The sequence below is a fragment of the Apodemus sylvaticus genome, chromosome 1 (genome assembly GCF_947179515.1).
Source record: "Apodemus sylvaticus chromosome 1, mApoSyl1.1, whole genome shotgun sequence".
NCBI lineage: Eukaryota > Metazoa > Chordata > Mammalia > Rodentia > Muridae > Apodemus > Apodemus sylvaticus.
This window is the reverse complement of record NC_067472.1, coordinates 127,549,295-127,566,552: the sequence shown is the minus strand read 5'-3', so window position 1 is coordinate 127,566,552 and position 17,258 is coordinate 127,549,295. Positions and strand designations below refer to the sequence as shown.

The window sequence follows — 17,258 nt, the reverse complement described above, 5'->3', positions numbered from 1 at the left end:
TTTTACAAAAAAAAAAAAAAAAAAAAAGCAAAAAAGCACCGTTGGCAGAACAGCTAATGGACAAGAAAGAGTTGTCTTTGTGTGCCATCCCCTGACACAGAAGCACACTCCTCTCTCTCGTGAATGCACACATACACACAGTTATTTATTTATTGTTTTTAAAGATTTATTTCATATATGTGAGTACACTGTCACTGTCTTCAGACACCAGAAGAGGGCATCAGATTCCATTGCAGATGGTTGTGAGCCACCATGTGGTTGCTGGGAATTGAACTCAGGACCTCTGGAAGAACAGTCAGTGCTCTTAACCGCAGAGCCATCTCTCCAGCCCCCGTAAACAGTTATTTTTATTTTGTTTTTGAGATGGGAGTCTTGATATGTGGCCTGAGTTAGCTTTTAATTCTAATCATTCTGCTTCAAACTCCCAAGTATTGCAATCATAGGTTATATATGTTTTATAATGTGTTGTATGTGCAGATATAGGATTATATATGCATATGCAGATGAGCACACACACAATGCAGGTTAGGCCAAATCAGAGAGACCCTCTCGGCTGTGTTTTCCTTTTCCTTTTTAGAAGACAGGGTCTCAGCACTCTGGGAGGCAGAAGCAGGCGGATCTCTGAGTTTGAGGCCAGCCTGGTCTACAGAGTGAGTTCCAGGACAGCCGGAGCTACACAGAGAAACCCTGTCTCGAAAAAAACCAAATCCAAAAAAACCAAAAGAAAAAAAAAAAAAAAAAAAAAGACAGGGTCTGTGCGTCTCCCTGGATGGTCGAGACTCACTCTGTAGACCAGCTGGCCTGGAATACACAGAGTTCTGCTTGTTTTTGCCTCCAGAGAGCTGGGAATGAAGATGTGCCTTATCATGGTTGGCTGGTTTCCTTTTCTTCTTTGTTTTTGGCTAAGGAAGACATAATCTGTACGTGGGCAATACTTACAAGCAGTCCTCAGAGTAGCAGCGCAACACTGCCTGGAACTGGTTAGAAATGTGGCCCCCCCAAGCTCGGACTTAGACAGCCTCCACACTCAGCACTTTAAATGTGGACAAGTATAAGAACAGAAACTAGGAGGAGTCAAGACTTGCAGGAACCAGAGAATGGTAACAGACATTAGGAAATAACATGCCAGTGAGAGACTTCCCTCCTGAGGGCACTCGAAGGGTGGGTGTCTCAGTGAGGAATCGGGTATGGGGGTTGAAGAAGATGCCAGCCACTGACTTTGGAGGAGTGAGAGACTAGGTTGTGTGCTAAAAGTCAGGGGGACTGTCACTCCAGTCCTGGGCATCAGTTCCTGGACCCACGTGCAAAGCGCTGTCTAGGCCTGGCTGTGCCTACGGAGGTTAGGGAGGCTCTCCAGTCCTCAGCACAGTACCGGTCCCCCCCTCACCGCCATCTCTCCGGCTGCACCCGCCAGTCCGCAGCATGTGTGTCTTTCCTCACCTCACGAGGTCCTGGTTTTTCACCCGCAGTGACTTTCCCCTTTCCATCCTGAACATTCTTTCCTCTTTACTCACCTGTTTAAAATGTCACTTAGTTTGCTTTCCTCCAGGACAGAATTAAATGCTCCCTAACATGACAGCACTATGCTAGAGCCCCGTCTCTGCCTGCGCTCGTTGGCTCTGTTCCGGGCCTGATGTTTTCCCAGCACTGAAAGGCCACGAGGTAGAGCCATGGGTCACCCAAGCTTTCTTTAATAACCACACAGTGAAACTCAATGAATTGTACAAATGACATGTTTTCAATTTCGGACTTCAACACTTCCCAAACCACTAAAGCACGGTTACTCCAAAATAATTCACTGCACAGTGTACATTTGAGTCCAGGACGACTGGCCACAAGCATCTCTCCTCTGAACCTGCAGTAATCCTGAATCCCTTTCCCCTAGATCCTTCTTGTGTGAAGAAAGGTGGCCTACCTGGATTTCCTCTCGAGAAAGCTGCACAGAATTCTGCACAAAGTCTGGGGGCTCGGCCCATCCTCCTGCTTGCGTCTCCAGATTGTGGTAGTAATGGTACCCGCCTTTCACCCAGTGCTTCACCCACTTGCTGTTATTGTCTCCTGGCAGAAAACAGACAGGGGAAGACAGTAACCCAGAGCCAAACTCCCACACTAATTCCTCTAGCCAGCTTTAAGAACCTTTTTCCAAAACCTGTTCCTTGGAATCAACACTGAGCCTTGTCTAAGTAGTGTCTAATCTGTGTCATGCATGTCATATTATAAAAAGTGACTGTCTAGGAGATCACATCACAACATCAACCATACTATTCTTTTTTTGATTTGGTTTTTTGGAGACAGGGTTTCTCTGTATAGCCCTGGCTGTCCTGGAATTCACTCTGTAGATCAGGCTGGCCTCGAACTCAGAAATCCGCCTGCCTCTGCCTCCCAGAGTGCTGGGATTACAGGCGTGCACCACCACTGCCTAGCTAACCATACTATTCTTACAATTCCTGTCTAAATCCTGCAGTCAGAACACTGTCCAGAAAAGACGGGCCACTGTCCTTCAGCACTGACATTTAGGAATGCAAGAGGTACACCTCCTTCCCTGTTGGGAGCTTCTCTCAACTGTCCACAGACTCGGATAATCAGAGCTGCTGGCATCCTAGAAGGGCAAACAGCCAAGTATTTCGGGCCCTTTCCATACTCTCACAAGACCCGATCTAGTTCACACAGCATTCTACATGCACTCAGAGCTTAGGACTATTTCCTGTAAAGTGAGCCCTAATACTGTTTATCCACACTAAGTATCTCGGCCTACGTCTGTGTCCTCACATGCTCAAGTGCTCAGCTCATGGACACGTGCACAGCACCTCCTCATGACCCACCTGCTGCCAGTCTCTTCTTCTTGGCTTCAGCAAGGTCACTCTGGTACGTTTCCCCACACTCGGGGATCACTCCATATAGGCCAACATCAGGAGAACGTAGGGCACTCAGGGTTCTGCCAACATCACCGCTGTCTACTGCTTCATTGATGGCAAAGATTCCTAAGGCAACTGTCTCGGAAGACAATTATTAATGGAGCAGTTTAGCAGGTGTCTGTGTTCACATGACTTCACCGGGCATACCTACCAGCCACCTACCCTGTCCAGCAGGCCTAAGGCACTGTCATCCTCATCCTCCACCCACACATGAGCAAGACAATGGACACATGGACACTTACACCTCTGTGCCTCTTGGGTGTCTTTGTTGGACTGCCAGATTCCACCTTGAATTTCATCCAACCATAACACAGCTGACTCATCCTGTGTTTCCTACATATGATTGAAAGCAAAACAATAATAAAAATGGCGAACGTCAGGGTATGTGTGATGAGGGCTTCTGGGGCGCAGCTACAGAAAAAGCTCCAGAGACAAGCCGTGAATTGGGTGAATGAAAAGAGCCAGGCATCAACCCTGCCCTAAGTTAGACAGGAAGCGGCTCTGATGGACGCAAGGGATGAACGGAGGTGAAGCCAAGGGTTGAGGAGGCGGACAGCAGTGAGGGAGCAGGGGCAGGTACGCTGGGAAGGGAGCCAGGGGCTCGTGCAGTTTGACAAAGGCCAGAGCGTGCGTATTAATACACTAGGTCCAGAAGCCTCCTCTTGAGCTTGCCCTTGACACACAGAGCAGTTCAGATTCTCCACTACAACTGATGCTTTCGAGAGAGACTGTCGCGTCTTACGTAACCAGATCCTTTTCACTCTCAGATGTAAAACCTGGAGTTACTGCCACTGCAGGTGTCACCAGATCACAGTTTGAACCTTTCTTTTTGCTTTTAGTTGTTTTTTTTTTTTTATTGTTATTGGGTTTGGCTTTTTGTTGTTGTTCTTTTTGTACGCTTGTTTTTTCTTTTGAGACTCACTACATAGCCTGTCCTGGAACTCACTCTGTAGACCCGGATGTCCTCAAACACAGAGATCCACCTGCATCTGTCTCCCAAATGCTGGGATCAAAGGTGTGCACCACCACTGCCCGGCTTAAGCCTTTCATTTTAAATCATTTGCTGAAAACTAAGCACTCGTGTTCACACTCATGGATTCTAATAAAAGGTGATGAGAGCCAGAAAAGCTGTGCAGTCCGAGCGACGCCTGGTGACATGGGTGATGGAGCAGAACGACTTGCTTCACTCTTGCTTTAGTTTATTTTCCTTACGCTAACGTATAAAGGTTTCACTATGGGATTTTGATGCATATACCATTTACTATTCACCCCATCCTTCCTGATTCCCCCCTTTCCTGGTCTCTTGTCTCCCCTCACGTATTTTTTCCTTATGTGTTCATGTTACATACACTGAAGACGGGAATGACCACACACAATCCCAAGTCCTCAAAGTACTTGAAATGCTAACATCAACTGCAGGGCGGAGCTACAACGAACCAACCATGGGCTGTGTCTCCAGGCTGAGAAGTCAGAGGCAACGGGGCAGATGGCCCTGGTCTGCAAGACAAGCCGCCCACAAACCCTACTGACCAAAGCAGAGGCACTTGGGGAGGGGGGGGGGGCTGGAATCCAGCCATTGCTGGTTCACTGCTAAGATGACCTCACACCGATTGCAAGCAGAATCAGCTATCAGCAGGGCTGGGGGGCTGAACACAGCCTTCCTTCCCCTGCAGGGAGAGAGAGCTCAGCCAGAGTTCAGACTATCCACAGTCCTGGCCCCCACTGCCCCATGCAGGCTAAAACAAAGAGCTTAACCTTTCTTTCACACTTAATCCTCCTTAAGAACCAAACAATGGAGCTAAGGATGAAAAGCAAAGAGTGAACGGGAATGGAATGGCTTGGCTTAAGCTAGCACTGGTTCTGGTGGCTTACACATAAGCACGCGTTTGCATGTAAATGGAAAGAGAGTTTTAAAAGTCACTCACGTGCACAGAATTAAAGTGATTCTCATCTTGGGCATTCAGACTCTACTGCCCAGCGACTGGTAATTCATTCTTAGTAAGTGCTCCCAACGCACCAACTTCAAGTAAGGAATGAAATGGCACCAACGAAATGGCAGACTGAGGACTTCTAAGAAACTTATCACTAAAAATGCAACAAAATGATGGCTAAAAATGGCAAGGGCTAGCTTTTCTAAACTGAGGAGCTGAAGGAAGGCTCGCAACAGTTCGAGCTGGCACAAAGGCATTTCCCACTGAATGAGAGCACGCTCTGTGCTGCTGAATCTTCCCACAACCTGTTTGGTGCTCCCTGGGAGGTCACCAGTGCTCGCCCTCATCCCTTAGCCTCGCTGGACATGGCCAGGGCCTTCCCCAGCTGTTTAGCATCACTGATGCTTGGGGTGATAAATAACAGTCAAAAACTTAGAAGGAAAATCTGGAGAAGAGGTATTTAAAGAAAGCTGTGAAATCGTGATTCCTGGGTGGGAATGGAGAAGGCCACACCTGGTACAGGTGGGGATGAATGACAGACATTTTATAATGATGGATTATATGGCCTGCAAATTATACTCAAATAAAACCGAAAGCTCTCAGCTCGAGGGTCTGCCCAGGCTTGGAGCGAAGGCTGCACAGCGGTAAACTGCCTGCCCACTGAGCGGGGTGCACAAAGGGCACAAAGGGCCCTGGGCAGGGCAGGCAGGAAGGGGAGGCTTTACAGGTTCAGGGATTCAGGGACACCTGTGCAATTGTTAGCCAATCACAAACTGATTAAGGAGATTTTCGTGCATGTACATGACAAAGACAGCTCTCAGAACTCAGAAAGTCGCAGAACAGCTGTGCGCCTGCAATCTCAGGAAAGTGAAGCCCACATCTCGACAAACACCCGAAAACACTACACATGTGGTGCATGAGGTCAGGAACCTGATTTCTGGAGTTAACACATTATCAACAGGATGTCTGGTTGCCAAGAACAAAACAAAACCCAAAAAACAAAAAACAAACTAACAAAAAAACCCCCACAGCAACAACAAAAGTAAGGCATGCTAGGAAAGGACAGACACACAAACACACCAGACAACAGAGGCTACCGCTGAAGGACCTCAAGCTGAACTGTGGACAAAGACTCGGATCTGCTGTTTTAAATAGCTAAAGAACTAGTGGGGGTCGCGGCAGGCACTGAAGTGCGAGAACATTACCCAGCAGTATCAACAGAGAGGAACCACATTCTAACACAATACAACTGTTTAAAGTACAATAACTCTGTAGAAGTGTAGGGAGTCACCTTGAAGACAGGTCAGTTCTGATGCTTTAGTCAGAAAACTAACAAGAAGAAGGAATGAAGGAAAGCCGGGAAAAGCAAGCGAGAAGCGGGCATTCTGCCAGGGTACCGGCTACCCAGCCTGGCTCCTTCAAAGGACGGACACTTGCCAGAGACAATCAAAGGAGACACAACAAAATAAGGGCTCAGGAGAGGCTTCTCTGGCAAACTTCTCTAAGTCCTGTGATCACTACAGACACAGACTCCACCAAGAGAACTTCATACTAAATATTCTGTGTGGGTTTTTTATTCTTTTTGATTTTTGAGGCAGGGTCTCATGGAGCCCAAGCTAGCCTTGAACTAACTGTGTAGCTGAGAGCGACCATGAATTCCTGACTCATTGGTGCTGGGGCGCAGGCATGTGCCACCACACCCAGCTACAGACTAAGTTTAAATTATGATTTTGTGCTCGCTAAATTTAGAATTCGATAACTATTTTTAACAGTATTCCCTAGATGGTTTGTAGGACTTGGAAGCTAGCAAATGCCTAAAAAAAGACAATTCTACCCGAAGTACAGCATGCACTTATATTTCAATGATGTTCCCCGAGGCTCCCTGTAGCCACCCCACCCACAGCAAATGTTTCTTTTGCTTGTTTCTTTCTCCTTCCCACAGCAAATGAAATGCTTCAAATGCCACTCACAGGTAACAGCTCGGACAAAGTTAATCACAAAGGTCAATACATCACACAGTTCTATCTACATGAACTGTTCTGAATTCAAAATCCATAGAACAGGAGAATGATGATTGCCCTGGGCTGGGGGCACTGAGTAATGAGGGACCCTAACAGGTACAGGTTCTTCTGTCGATGATGATGTCTTAACAGTGACTGGGGGAGCTTCACAGTTCTAGTATTATATTGGAAGCCGCTGACACAAATTTTAAAATGGTGAGTTATATGGTATGTGAATTACATCTTTGTTTTGATTTTTATGTATAAAATGAGTACACTGTAAACACACCAGAAGAGGGCATCGGATCCCATTACAGATGGTTGTAAGCCACCATGTGGTTGCTGGGAACTGAACTCAGGACTTCTGGAAGAGCAGTTCTTAACCACCGAACCATCTCTCCAGCCCCATGAATTATATCTTTTTTTTTTTTTTTTTTTTTTTTTTTGGTTTTTTGGATTTGTTTCTTTCGAGACAGGGTTTCTCTGTATAGCCCTGGTTGTCCTGGAACTCACTCGCTAAATCAGGCTGGCCTCGAACTCAGAAATCCGCCTGCCTCTGCCTCCCAGAGTGCTGGAATTACAGGCGTGCGTCATCACTGCCCGGCATGAATTATATCTTGATAAAAGTACTGCAAAGTATTGTAAAGCAAGAGTTCTTGGCCTCAGGCCCACTGGGCAAGCATGCCACCACTGAGCGGCACCACTTCCTAGCATCTAGCTACAAAAGACAGAGATTAGGTTTTTCACACAAGGGCCAACAGGTAAGTCACAAAGTAGGAATCTACAATTTCCAGTAACAGAAAAGGATAACACAGCAGATTGTACGCAACAACAATTGGATGCCACTAACATTTTAGAGAAAAGGGCTGCCACAGAAATGCACAGTGTATGGATGCACTGAAATACAGGGCTAAAGTCTGCTGTGGTGTCTACAACTGGAATAGCGGGGACCACCAAATGGGGAGTGGATGGACAGAAAGGGACATGAGTGAGAGTTTTGGGGTGCTGGTAACTATTGCTATACAATGTAAACATCAACCACACAGGTACATTTGCTTCTGAAAATTTATACAACCAAATACTTCATCTGACTAGTTCAGATCTTATATTTCAATTAACTTGAACGTCAGCAAGGATTGGGGATGGAGAGGAGGAGGTGGAGGGAGAGCCAATCAAAACTAAGTATACAGAGGCCATGAACAAACCTGCAACTCTGGAACCTAGTTAAGAACATTAAATTCAAAAAGGAATGCTGCTACAGAGACATCTACAAGAGAGGACTGTAAAAAATACCCTGAGTTCCCAGGAGGTGGGAACTCAGGTTCGTCTCCTAGTGGCCAAGATGAAACAAGGCTGCCTGCTGAGTCAGACCCCAGGGGTGGGTGTGGATGTGGGTGTGGGGTTGGGTGGGGTGTGTGCTCACCTGGGCCTTTTCTCTCTTTGCTCTGATCAGTGTGTCTTGATAATGCTGTGCCACTTCGGCAAGGACGCCTTCCAGCTTGGCTGCAGGAATCTGCAAGGCCTGCAGAGTCTTCTGAGCGTCCCCTTCATCCAGGGCTTCATTAATTAAGCCAATGGCTAAGATCCCTAAGTACACAGAGACAAAAGGCTATGCTGAAGTTAAAGAAATCTAGGAAAAAAAATCAATCCTAGAATCTCAGCGACTTGCGAGGTTGGCAGAAGAGAATCATGTGAGCCAGCAAGATCCAGATCAGCAAAAACTGTACTAAGTCCACGGGCTCACCTGACAGCAATCACGATTCAAATTACGAGTACGCAGCACTGTATTTCAAAAGTTAATTTACTTTTTATTTTGTCTAAACTCCCTCACACCCTATCATTCCTACAGGAACACAGGTTCTTCTGTTTCATGTTTAAAGCTCTAAAGTGATGGGGATGTTTTAGTTTCAGTCACACTGTAGCTCAGGGAGGCTTTTCCCCAGCCCAGGCTTCCTGCGGGCTGACTGACAGCCGAGCCTGGGCCACCACATGCTGAGAAGGGATGAGGGGAGGTGAAAGCGGCTTCACAGCTTTCAGGAACCTTAAGAGCGCAATCAAAATCACTCATCATTTTTACTGAGTGAAACAAGAGGTATGGGGACCTGCTCCTCAGGGCTACACAACAGACAGAGGCAGACTGAAGATCTAAGCCCGGGGCTCTCCATTCCACGTCAGTCTCTTCCCACAAATCAGTTGAGTGTTTCTCACAAGAAATTCAAGTTACAACAGGAAGCACCCACTCGGGCAGCCAGGCTACTCTGGGGAGGACTCTGCTGTGTGTGCTGCAGCGTTTGGCTGGTCCCTGCCCTGGTTTCTGAGGGGAAGCCTGGAATATTCCGAAGAGCATCTGTCATTTACGGTACCTCCCATCACACCGGAAGGCGTGCTGATGGCGGCATCCTATGGTGGGGACCATGAGGGGTCTAAGAAGTCATGTAGCTTCAGCCTGGCCTCCTGACTACCAGATCTGTTGTCGGTAAATCAGCCAATCATGTGTAGGTAATAGAGTCAACTCTGGATAAGCAAAGCTCAGGTGAGTCCTCGATCAGTGATTATTGTGAGGAGGGTGACACTTACTGAGGCCACCGCAGTTTGCATTCAGAACCCTCCCAGACACAGAGCCTGGCTCTAGACTTTTGCCTCCAGATTTATACCCTTTATAGTCACACTGTAATCTGAGTCTCCCAGGACTGTGAGCTCTATGAGCCTTTTTAGCTATTGAACATGAGGAGGGAGTCCTCAACTGTGCCGCTAGTTCAGAAGAGAGGCCTAGTTTGGCCTGGTAGCTGATGTCTGACCACAGTGGACTGTGGAAGACTGCCCTCAACCTGTACTAGATGACACAATTCAGGCAGGTTTTGTTGGGAACTACTTGCTATATACTATACAGAATTACATGCTAAATAGTTATTGTTGGGGTTTTGTGTAAGCTCCACCCCACACCTACCTGGCAATAGCCAGGTATGCCCCGCCCCAGAGATCTGGCCCACTATAAGAGGGGCTACTTGCTCCTCCTCTCCCTCTTTTGCTCACCGCTCTCCCACTTACTCTCACCTCTCTGCCCCTGGGGCTCTTCCCCCCCCCCTCCACGTGGTCATGGCCGGCCTCCACTCTCTCTTTCTCTCTCTCTCTCTCTCTCTCTCTCTCTACCACTAACTCCCATCCCCTATTCTGAATAAACTCTATTCTATACCATGTCCGTGTTCACTGACTCCTTCATTGACTACTTCATCATCCTGCTGAATCCTGTTTACTCCTTCAGTTATACCTATCTCTTAATAGCTATAACAGATCATGCTTGATGCACCTCCCCAAATCTTATTTGTTTGTTTTTGTTTGGGTTCTGTGCAGCTCTGTGCCCTGGAACTCACTGTATAGAGCAGGCTGGCCTTGAACTGATCAGTCCACCTGGAGACTGCCTCCTGCGTGCTGGGATTAAAGGCTTCCACCATCACTATGGGTCCAAAACTTATTTACTGGACACACAGCCAGTAAGAAGTGTACTGAAAACGGTACCTAACCTTAGCTAGTTGAGTTTTATATAATTATACGAACATATGTGTGAAATATATAGGCATTTGTATTTTGAAATTTCATTCAAACGTCCGTGGAGGAGGAGTATTTAGAACCAGCCCTGTGGTGTGTGCACAAGTTTGTGTGAGCACCGTGTGTCTCTGCCTGCTGCACACACTGTGTGTGTGCAGGTGTGTGGACACGCGCTCAGGTCAGAAGCTGACATCAGGCTTTTTTCCCCAGTCACTAGGCTGGCGGATAAGTTAGCTCCTGGGCTCTTGTCTCTGCCTCCCTTCTCCCCAGTGCTGGGATTACAGATGTCTGCTGCCACACCCGACATTTACCTGCGTGGTGGGGTTCTGCGCTCCTACCTTCATGCCTGTGGGGCAGGCATGTTACTGAGCGAGCCGCCTTCCAGCCCCAAACCACACCATCTTAACAGTGCCGTGTTCTGAGGGGACATGATGGTTACTCACGCTCGTGCTCCTCATGGACCGCCAGGTTCACGTGGTCCACACACGCCTGGATGTCGTTCCATGTAATGAACTCATTATTCTCTGCGTGTGCCTGAGCCTTCAGCTTCATCAACTCATCGAGATACCTGACCCAGACCAAAATAAAAAAACCCTTCAGAATGATTATTCAAGGAATAAATTCTAGAATACGGGAAGTATTTAATATAAGTTCTGAGACTGCAGAGTGACCTTAAATGTAAACACACAAGGAAATCACTAAGTCTCTAAGCTCTAGGAGACCAACTCTAAAACCAGGGGACTCATCCAAAGACAGACAGACAGACAAGAGGGCCAAGCTGGATTGGGACACAGTGGTAGAGTACTTCAATAAGCTCCAATAAGCATGAGGCTGGGATTCCAACCCCAGCACCAACAAAAACAAAATGTCCTGGTGTCTGTAATGTACTGACATTATGAAGTCACAGTGTGAAGACACAAGCCTGGAATGAGAATTAGTGTAGACACAAGAAGTCAGAGGCAACCGCCATGCAACGGACGCGGCATGCGCTCTGGGCCCCACCTTTGACAGTTTTCTTCCTCAATATTGGTAAGGCCTGTGACTGAGCTGCTCAGCTGCTTCCACACCGTGTTCATGTCTCCTGACTCCAGCGCCCTGTTGATAAGGGCCACGGATGACAGCATCTCCACAGCAACAGTGAGCTCAGGATGGGTGAGGCTATGCTGTGCAGGACGGGAGGAGAGGAACGGTGAGGAAGGACACTCCCCAGCACCAAGGGAATTAGGAGTTCCACATGAAAGCTGAGTTTCTGGAAAAAGCTTCTACCCAAGCACACGGAGATGCAGGTATTAAATTCACTTCCATCCCGTTCCATTCCCAAACAATGCAGGCTCAGTTAACTTACCTCAGGACTCTGCTGCTGCAGGGTGGCCAGCTCCTTCTGATAAAGATCGGCTGCAAATGGATACACCTGGGGCAGCTGGGCTTCGGGGTTCATTAGCTCCAAAACGGTCTTCTCAGCGACGCCCTTCTGGATTGCCGCATTGATTGCCGCCACTGCAGCCAACCCTGAAGAAAAACAGGTCAGCACGCAGTGGGCTTAGAGCCCTGAGCAGAAACAGTGCCTTGTTTTGTTTCTGAGATAGGGTCTCACTCTGTAGCTCTGGCTGCCCTGGAACTATGTAGATCAGGCTGGCCTTGAGCTCTCAGAGATCTATCTGCCTCTCTCTCGCTAGTGCTCGGAATAAATGGGTGCACCGCCATGCCCAGCTGCTTTTTTAAAAAGATTTATTTTTATGTTATGCATATGACGTTTGGTTACATGGGGGGGGGGCTACCTGTGTGCTTGGTGTCCATGGAGACCAGAAGTGGGTGTCAGATGCCCTAGAACTGGAGTTATAGATGGCTGTAAGCGTGTAACTGCTGTGGGAGTGCAGGAACAGAACATGGTCTTCTACAGAGCAACAAATGCTTTCAACCTCTGGGCCAGTCACACCATACACCACCTGCTCACAAAGTATCATGGAGTCATGTATGCATGTTCACATGTATGTAGATGCATGTGGCAGGACATTGGTGGAGGCCTTTGATATTGGGTGCTGTGACCACTCTGCCTTATACACCGAGGCAGAGTCTCTTGCTGAACTGGAGTCTGGGTATACATCTTGCCTCCTATGCACTGGCATTACAAGGCAGCTGTTATGCCACAGGGTTTTTACACAGATTCTGGGAATTAGAATCCTGGCACTCAAGTTTAAGCAGGAAACTTTGGCCTGCTGAACCATCTCTCCAGAAACCCACATTCCCATTTACCACCCCCCCCCCAAAAAAAAACTACTATGTAGCCCTAGTCTGCCTTTATTCACAAAAATTCTCCTACCTCAGGAGTTGCTAAAGTCTGGCTAGGAGGTACCAATTTTTATAGAATAAAGTTGCATTCAGTACCTATAGCATCAGTGATGATGCTTGATGTAGAACTCATCTCTAAAAACCCAACACCTCATTGAGGATGGCAGTAGCAGCCCGCAGTGGGGGCAGGGTACAGTAGCAGCAACAGGGGGAGCATGGACTCGAGTAGGAGCAGAACAGGCAGGGATGTTGGGCAGGGATGGAGCCAGATCCAAAGCTGAGTCCTCACAGATACAGAGAGCCAGAGAGGCTTTACTGCTGAGTACTAGCTGCGGAGGCTGTGGGAGCAGACACAGGCCTCCTGCAGCTGCAAGGGCTGCCCTGCCTGTTTGAGCTGAAGATCTAGAGAGCCAAGCACCCATATTTCTTTTTTTTTTTTTTTAACTCAGGGCTTGGTATGCTAGGCAAGTACTTCAAGTGAGCTACAAGTCCAGGTTTTTGTTTCTGTTTTTCAATATTTATTTATTACATATAAGTACACTGTAGCTGTCTTCATTACAGATGGTTGTGAGTCACCATGTGGTTGCTGGGACTTGAACTCAGGACCTCTGGAAGAACAGAGGTCCTTAACCATTGAGCCATCTCTCCGGAATATGCATTTCAAACCACCTACCATAAGGATTCTTGTTTGCTCAACTCTGAGCCCATGGACTGGACTCTAACTAAGGATCCTCCTCTAACTTTGATATGCAGAGCCTACAGGCAGCACAGGCAGCTGGACAGACAGACCAGCAGGCCGCCAAGCCAGGCACCCGTGCCAGCTGGCTATCACCCAGTATCTGCTCTCCGGCAAATAACCTGGCACCCAATCTCAAGCTAGACTCTACCGGGCTAGCATTGTCTGGTCTGGGGTTGAAAGGCAGTTTTAGGAGACCAAGGTGGCCCGTGTGGGCCAAGGAGAGTAGGCACTGAGTCATATGTATTTATACAGTGTCTTCATACAGTGCTTGGGTTTCCCGTAGGCTGATTCTGCCATCTAGGCTGCAGGCATTAAGGATCTGCTTACCTATAAACCAATGGTCACCCCTATCTGTCTCTCTCCTGAGCTGATAAGCTAGCACCTCTGCCACACTTCATATGAGAGCTTTTTCACTTTGCAAACAATGCCTATGTCTTGCAAGTGCTGGACTGTGCCAACAATATAGCACTCACATAGCAGGGTCAAGTTCAGGAAGACATCTGCCCCACTGCTGGAGGCAGTTCCTTATCTTCCTCTTCCTCATTCCGAGAAGCCAAACCCCCAGGTTTTGAAAGTTACTTTATTTCAGGGCTGTCTGCACCTTTGGTTCCCTAGGACTTCCGCCCCCTGTGCAGGGCTGACTCCAGCGCCCACAGGCGGGGCCCTCAGCCTCCCTGACTGCCCAGGATCTCCAGCTGAGCACGCTGAAGGGCCACTTCTGCAGTGGACTGCACCCTTTGTGTTCCGCCATTCCTCCTCTGTCCTAAGAGATAAAACCTGGTGCTTCATGCTAAGAGGAAAACTCAGCCCTGAGTGCCTCCAAAAACAAACTGGAGAGGGCATACACTAGCAGCTTAACAGCACACCTCAAAGCTCTAGAACAAAACTGAAGCAAATGCACCCAAGAGGAGTCGTCGGCAGGAAACATTCAAACTCAGGGCTGAAATCCACCAAGCAGAAACAAAAAGAACTACATAAAGAATCAACAAAACCAGGAGCTGGTTCTTTGTGAAAATCTATCTATCTACCTATCTTTTTCTTTCTTTCTTTCTTTCTTTCTTTCTTTCTTTCTTTCTTTCTTTCTTTCTTTCTTTCTTTCTTTCTTTCTCTCTCTCCCCCCCTCCCTCTCTTTTGTTCTTTCTTTGCTTTTTTTATCAAATATAATCTAACAGGAGTCAAACTGAAAAGGAAACTTCAGTTAAGAACATGTCTCCATCAGATTGTCCAGTAGGCAAAAGATCATTGAGTCTTTTCCTGACTGATGATTTACTATCACAAGTGCCATCCCTGAACAGCTGGAATAAGAAATCAGTCTGCACAAGATGGGAATTCTATTCCTTCATGACCTTTTCTTCACTGCCTGCCTCCAAGTTTGTGCTTGATTTCCTGTCCTGGCTACCATTCATACTGTACTGTAAGATACAAGATGAAATAAAACAAAACAAAACCAAAACCCCAAAACAAAAAACCCTGGTGCTTCTAGTGCCTGCCCTGGAAACAGTCCAGCCCAGGAGCAGGAGCACTGCATGCTGGGAGAGAGAGCACACCCCCCATGCCATGGCTGACGGGGACGCAGGATCACGTCACCACTGGCTTCGCAGCTCACCCTCTGCACCCCTGCACTCTGGCTCCCTTGACACGTGCTTGCTCTTAGCCCTTCAGTGAAAGCCAGCTGGGGTCCAGGGAAGACAGAGTCACCTCCCTCCTCACCTCCACTGTCTGTCTGTCTGCGCGACTGGTCAAGTGTGCTGCTACTACAGCAGCTAAATGCTCCTTCCTTTCTCAGGAGCCCTCAAAGACTTCCAACTGCATCTCAACTCAGCCAGACAGGCACCAGGAGTCTCAGCAGCCCTGCTCTGAACTCACCTCCCCCATGGCACTGTCTGCCCTGACTCCTTTCCCCTCCGCTCCGAGTGCTCTCTCCTCTTCCACAGCCTAAAACTCACCGCCCTCTAAGCGCTGCCTTCTCCAGACACTTCCCTAACTACCCGAAAGGGTTTATCAGCCACAGTGAATGTGCATGGACCCCAGTTCTGCTTTTTGGTTGTTTTACTTTTTTTTAATTTTTAAAATTTTTTTTTGGATTTGGTTTTTTCGAGACAGGGTTTCCAGTTCCAGAACTGCACTGGCAGCAAAAACTGCAGAATATCCTCTTTTTGGTTTTTTCAAGACAGGGTTTCTCTGTATAGCCCTGGCTGTCCTGGAACTCACTCTGTAGACCAGGCTGGCCTCGAACTCAGAAATCCGCCTGCCTCTGCCTCCCAGAGTGCTGGGATTACAGGCGTGCGCCACCACCACCCGGCTTCAGTTTTGCTTTTAAAACCAGAAGAATGCTATTGCCACCAAAAACACTTGGCTTTGCATCGTGACTAGTAGGCTCAGGTGGCAGGTGATGCAACTTCCGACCCTTAAATGACATAAGGCCACAACTTCCCTCCCCCTGAACATGTTTGTGGCCTGGAGCTGAGGGACTCTTACGTCGTTGGTACTGCTGGGCCGCACTGTTGGCAGCATCCACTCCGGCCTGCACCTCCTCCTTCTGCAGGGGGTCAGTCTGGCCACTCTAAGGAAAGCAAAGGATATGGATGAGATGATTGTTCATGTAGGCCTCTAGACCACAATGTAAGTCCTCTTAACAGCAATCACAAGGGACAAAGAAACGAAGTAAACTCCAGGCTTAATGCAGCCACACTGAATAGAGCCCAAAGCCCTTACCAAATCTGGGGTAGAGTGGCTATTGATATGCCAGTGTGTGTGTGTGTGTGTGTGTGTGTGTGTGTGTGTGTGTGTGTGTGTGTGTGTATGTGTAGGCCTGAAATGTTTTATAAATAAATATTTATGGACTCACAAGGGCATTAATGTGGCTTACCCCTACCAATGCATGCTGGGGTTTGTAAAATGTATACTTGTCTTTATGTAGTAGACAAAAATAGAGCAGACTTTTCTATTTGTTCCTCAGAGGGAAGCTTGCAAATCTAATCCCGCGAGATCCAACCTTGCAGCTCCTAAAGTATCCTCCAGTGTCAGTCAAAGGAAACTACTCTTGTGAGGTAATATTTTTAAAGTAGAATTTCCTGAAGTAAAAATGGAAAAAGTTGAGGTTGCCCACAGAGATTTCCCTTGGAAGAGGATCGGGAGTGAGCAATGCAGAGAGGGGGCATTCTGTATTTTAAAAGAGGATTCGCAGATCTCCAAGGGAAATGTGGCTTTAGAGGATGTACATGCTAAGTAAGCTCCAGGCTTAAAAGCACCGCTAGCCTAAACTGTATGAGGAAAATAGTTGTTTTAGGGAGCAGCCACATAAATGTCCTCGGGACAGCACCTGGACGGATAAGTGGGATGGAAGAGAGGACCAGACCGCTTGTGGGGACAGCATGAAAGTAAGGACCAGATACCAGGGGGACACAGCATGGGAGTTAGGGACACAGACACCTGGGGGACAGTGTGGGAGCTAGGGACACAGACACCTGGGGGACACAGCGTGGGAGCTAGGGACACAGACACCCGGGGGACACAGTGTGGGAACTATGGACACAGACACTTGGGGAACACAGTGTAGGAGCTATGGACACAGACACCTGGGGGACAACGTGGAAATTAGACACACAGACACCTGGGGGACACAGTGTGGGAGCTATGGACACAGACACCTGGGGGACAGCGTGGGAGCTATGGACACAGACACCTGGGGGACACAGTGTGGGAGCTATGGACACAGACACCTGGGGGACAACGTGGAAATTAGACACACAGACACCTGGGGGACACAGTGTGGGAGCTATGGACAGACACCTGGGGGACAGCGTGGGAGCTATGGACACAGACACCTGGGGGACAC

General features: G+C 48.0%; 1 protein-coding gene across 1 annotated transcript in view; it reads right to left on the bottom strand.

Annotated features, from left to right (window-relative positions):
• Iqgap1 (IQ motif containing GTPase activating protein 1) overlaps positions 1-17,258 on the bottom strand; it is a 92,302-nt gene that overhangs the window by 29,465 nt on the left and 45,579 nt on the right. Inside the window, exons 11-18 of the mRNA XM_052159817.1 lie at positions 15,899-15,983; positions 11,738-11,901; positions 11,395-11,555; positions 10,836-10,960; positions 8,270-8,433; positions 3,158-3,248; positions 2,823-2,990; positions 1,916-2,058 (exon numbers count right to left, since the gene is read on the bottom strand). Coding sequence (XP_052015777.1) covers positions 1,916-2,058; positions 2,823-2,990; positions 3,158-3,248; positions 8,270-8,433; positions 10,836-10,960; positions 11,395-11,555; positions 11,738-11,901; positions 15,899-15,983 — 1,101 coding nt within the window. The remainder of the gene's footprint in view (positions 1-1,915; positions 2,059-2,822; positions 2,991-3,157; positions 3,249-8,269; positions 8,434-10,835; positions 10,961-11,394; positions 11,556-11,737; positions 11,902-15,898; positions 15,984-17,258) is intronic.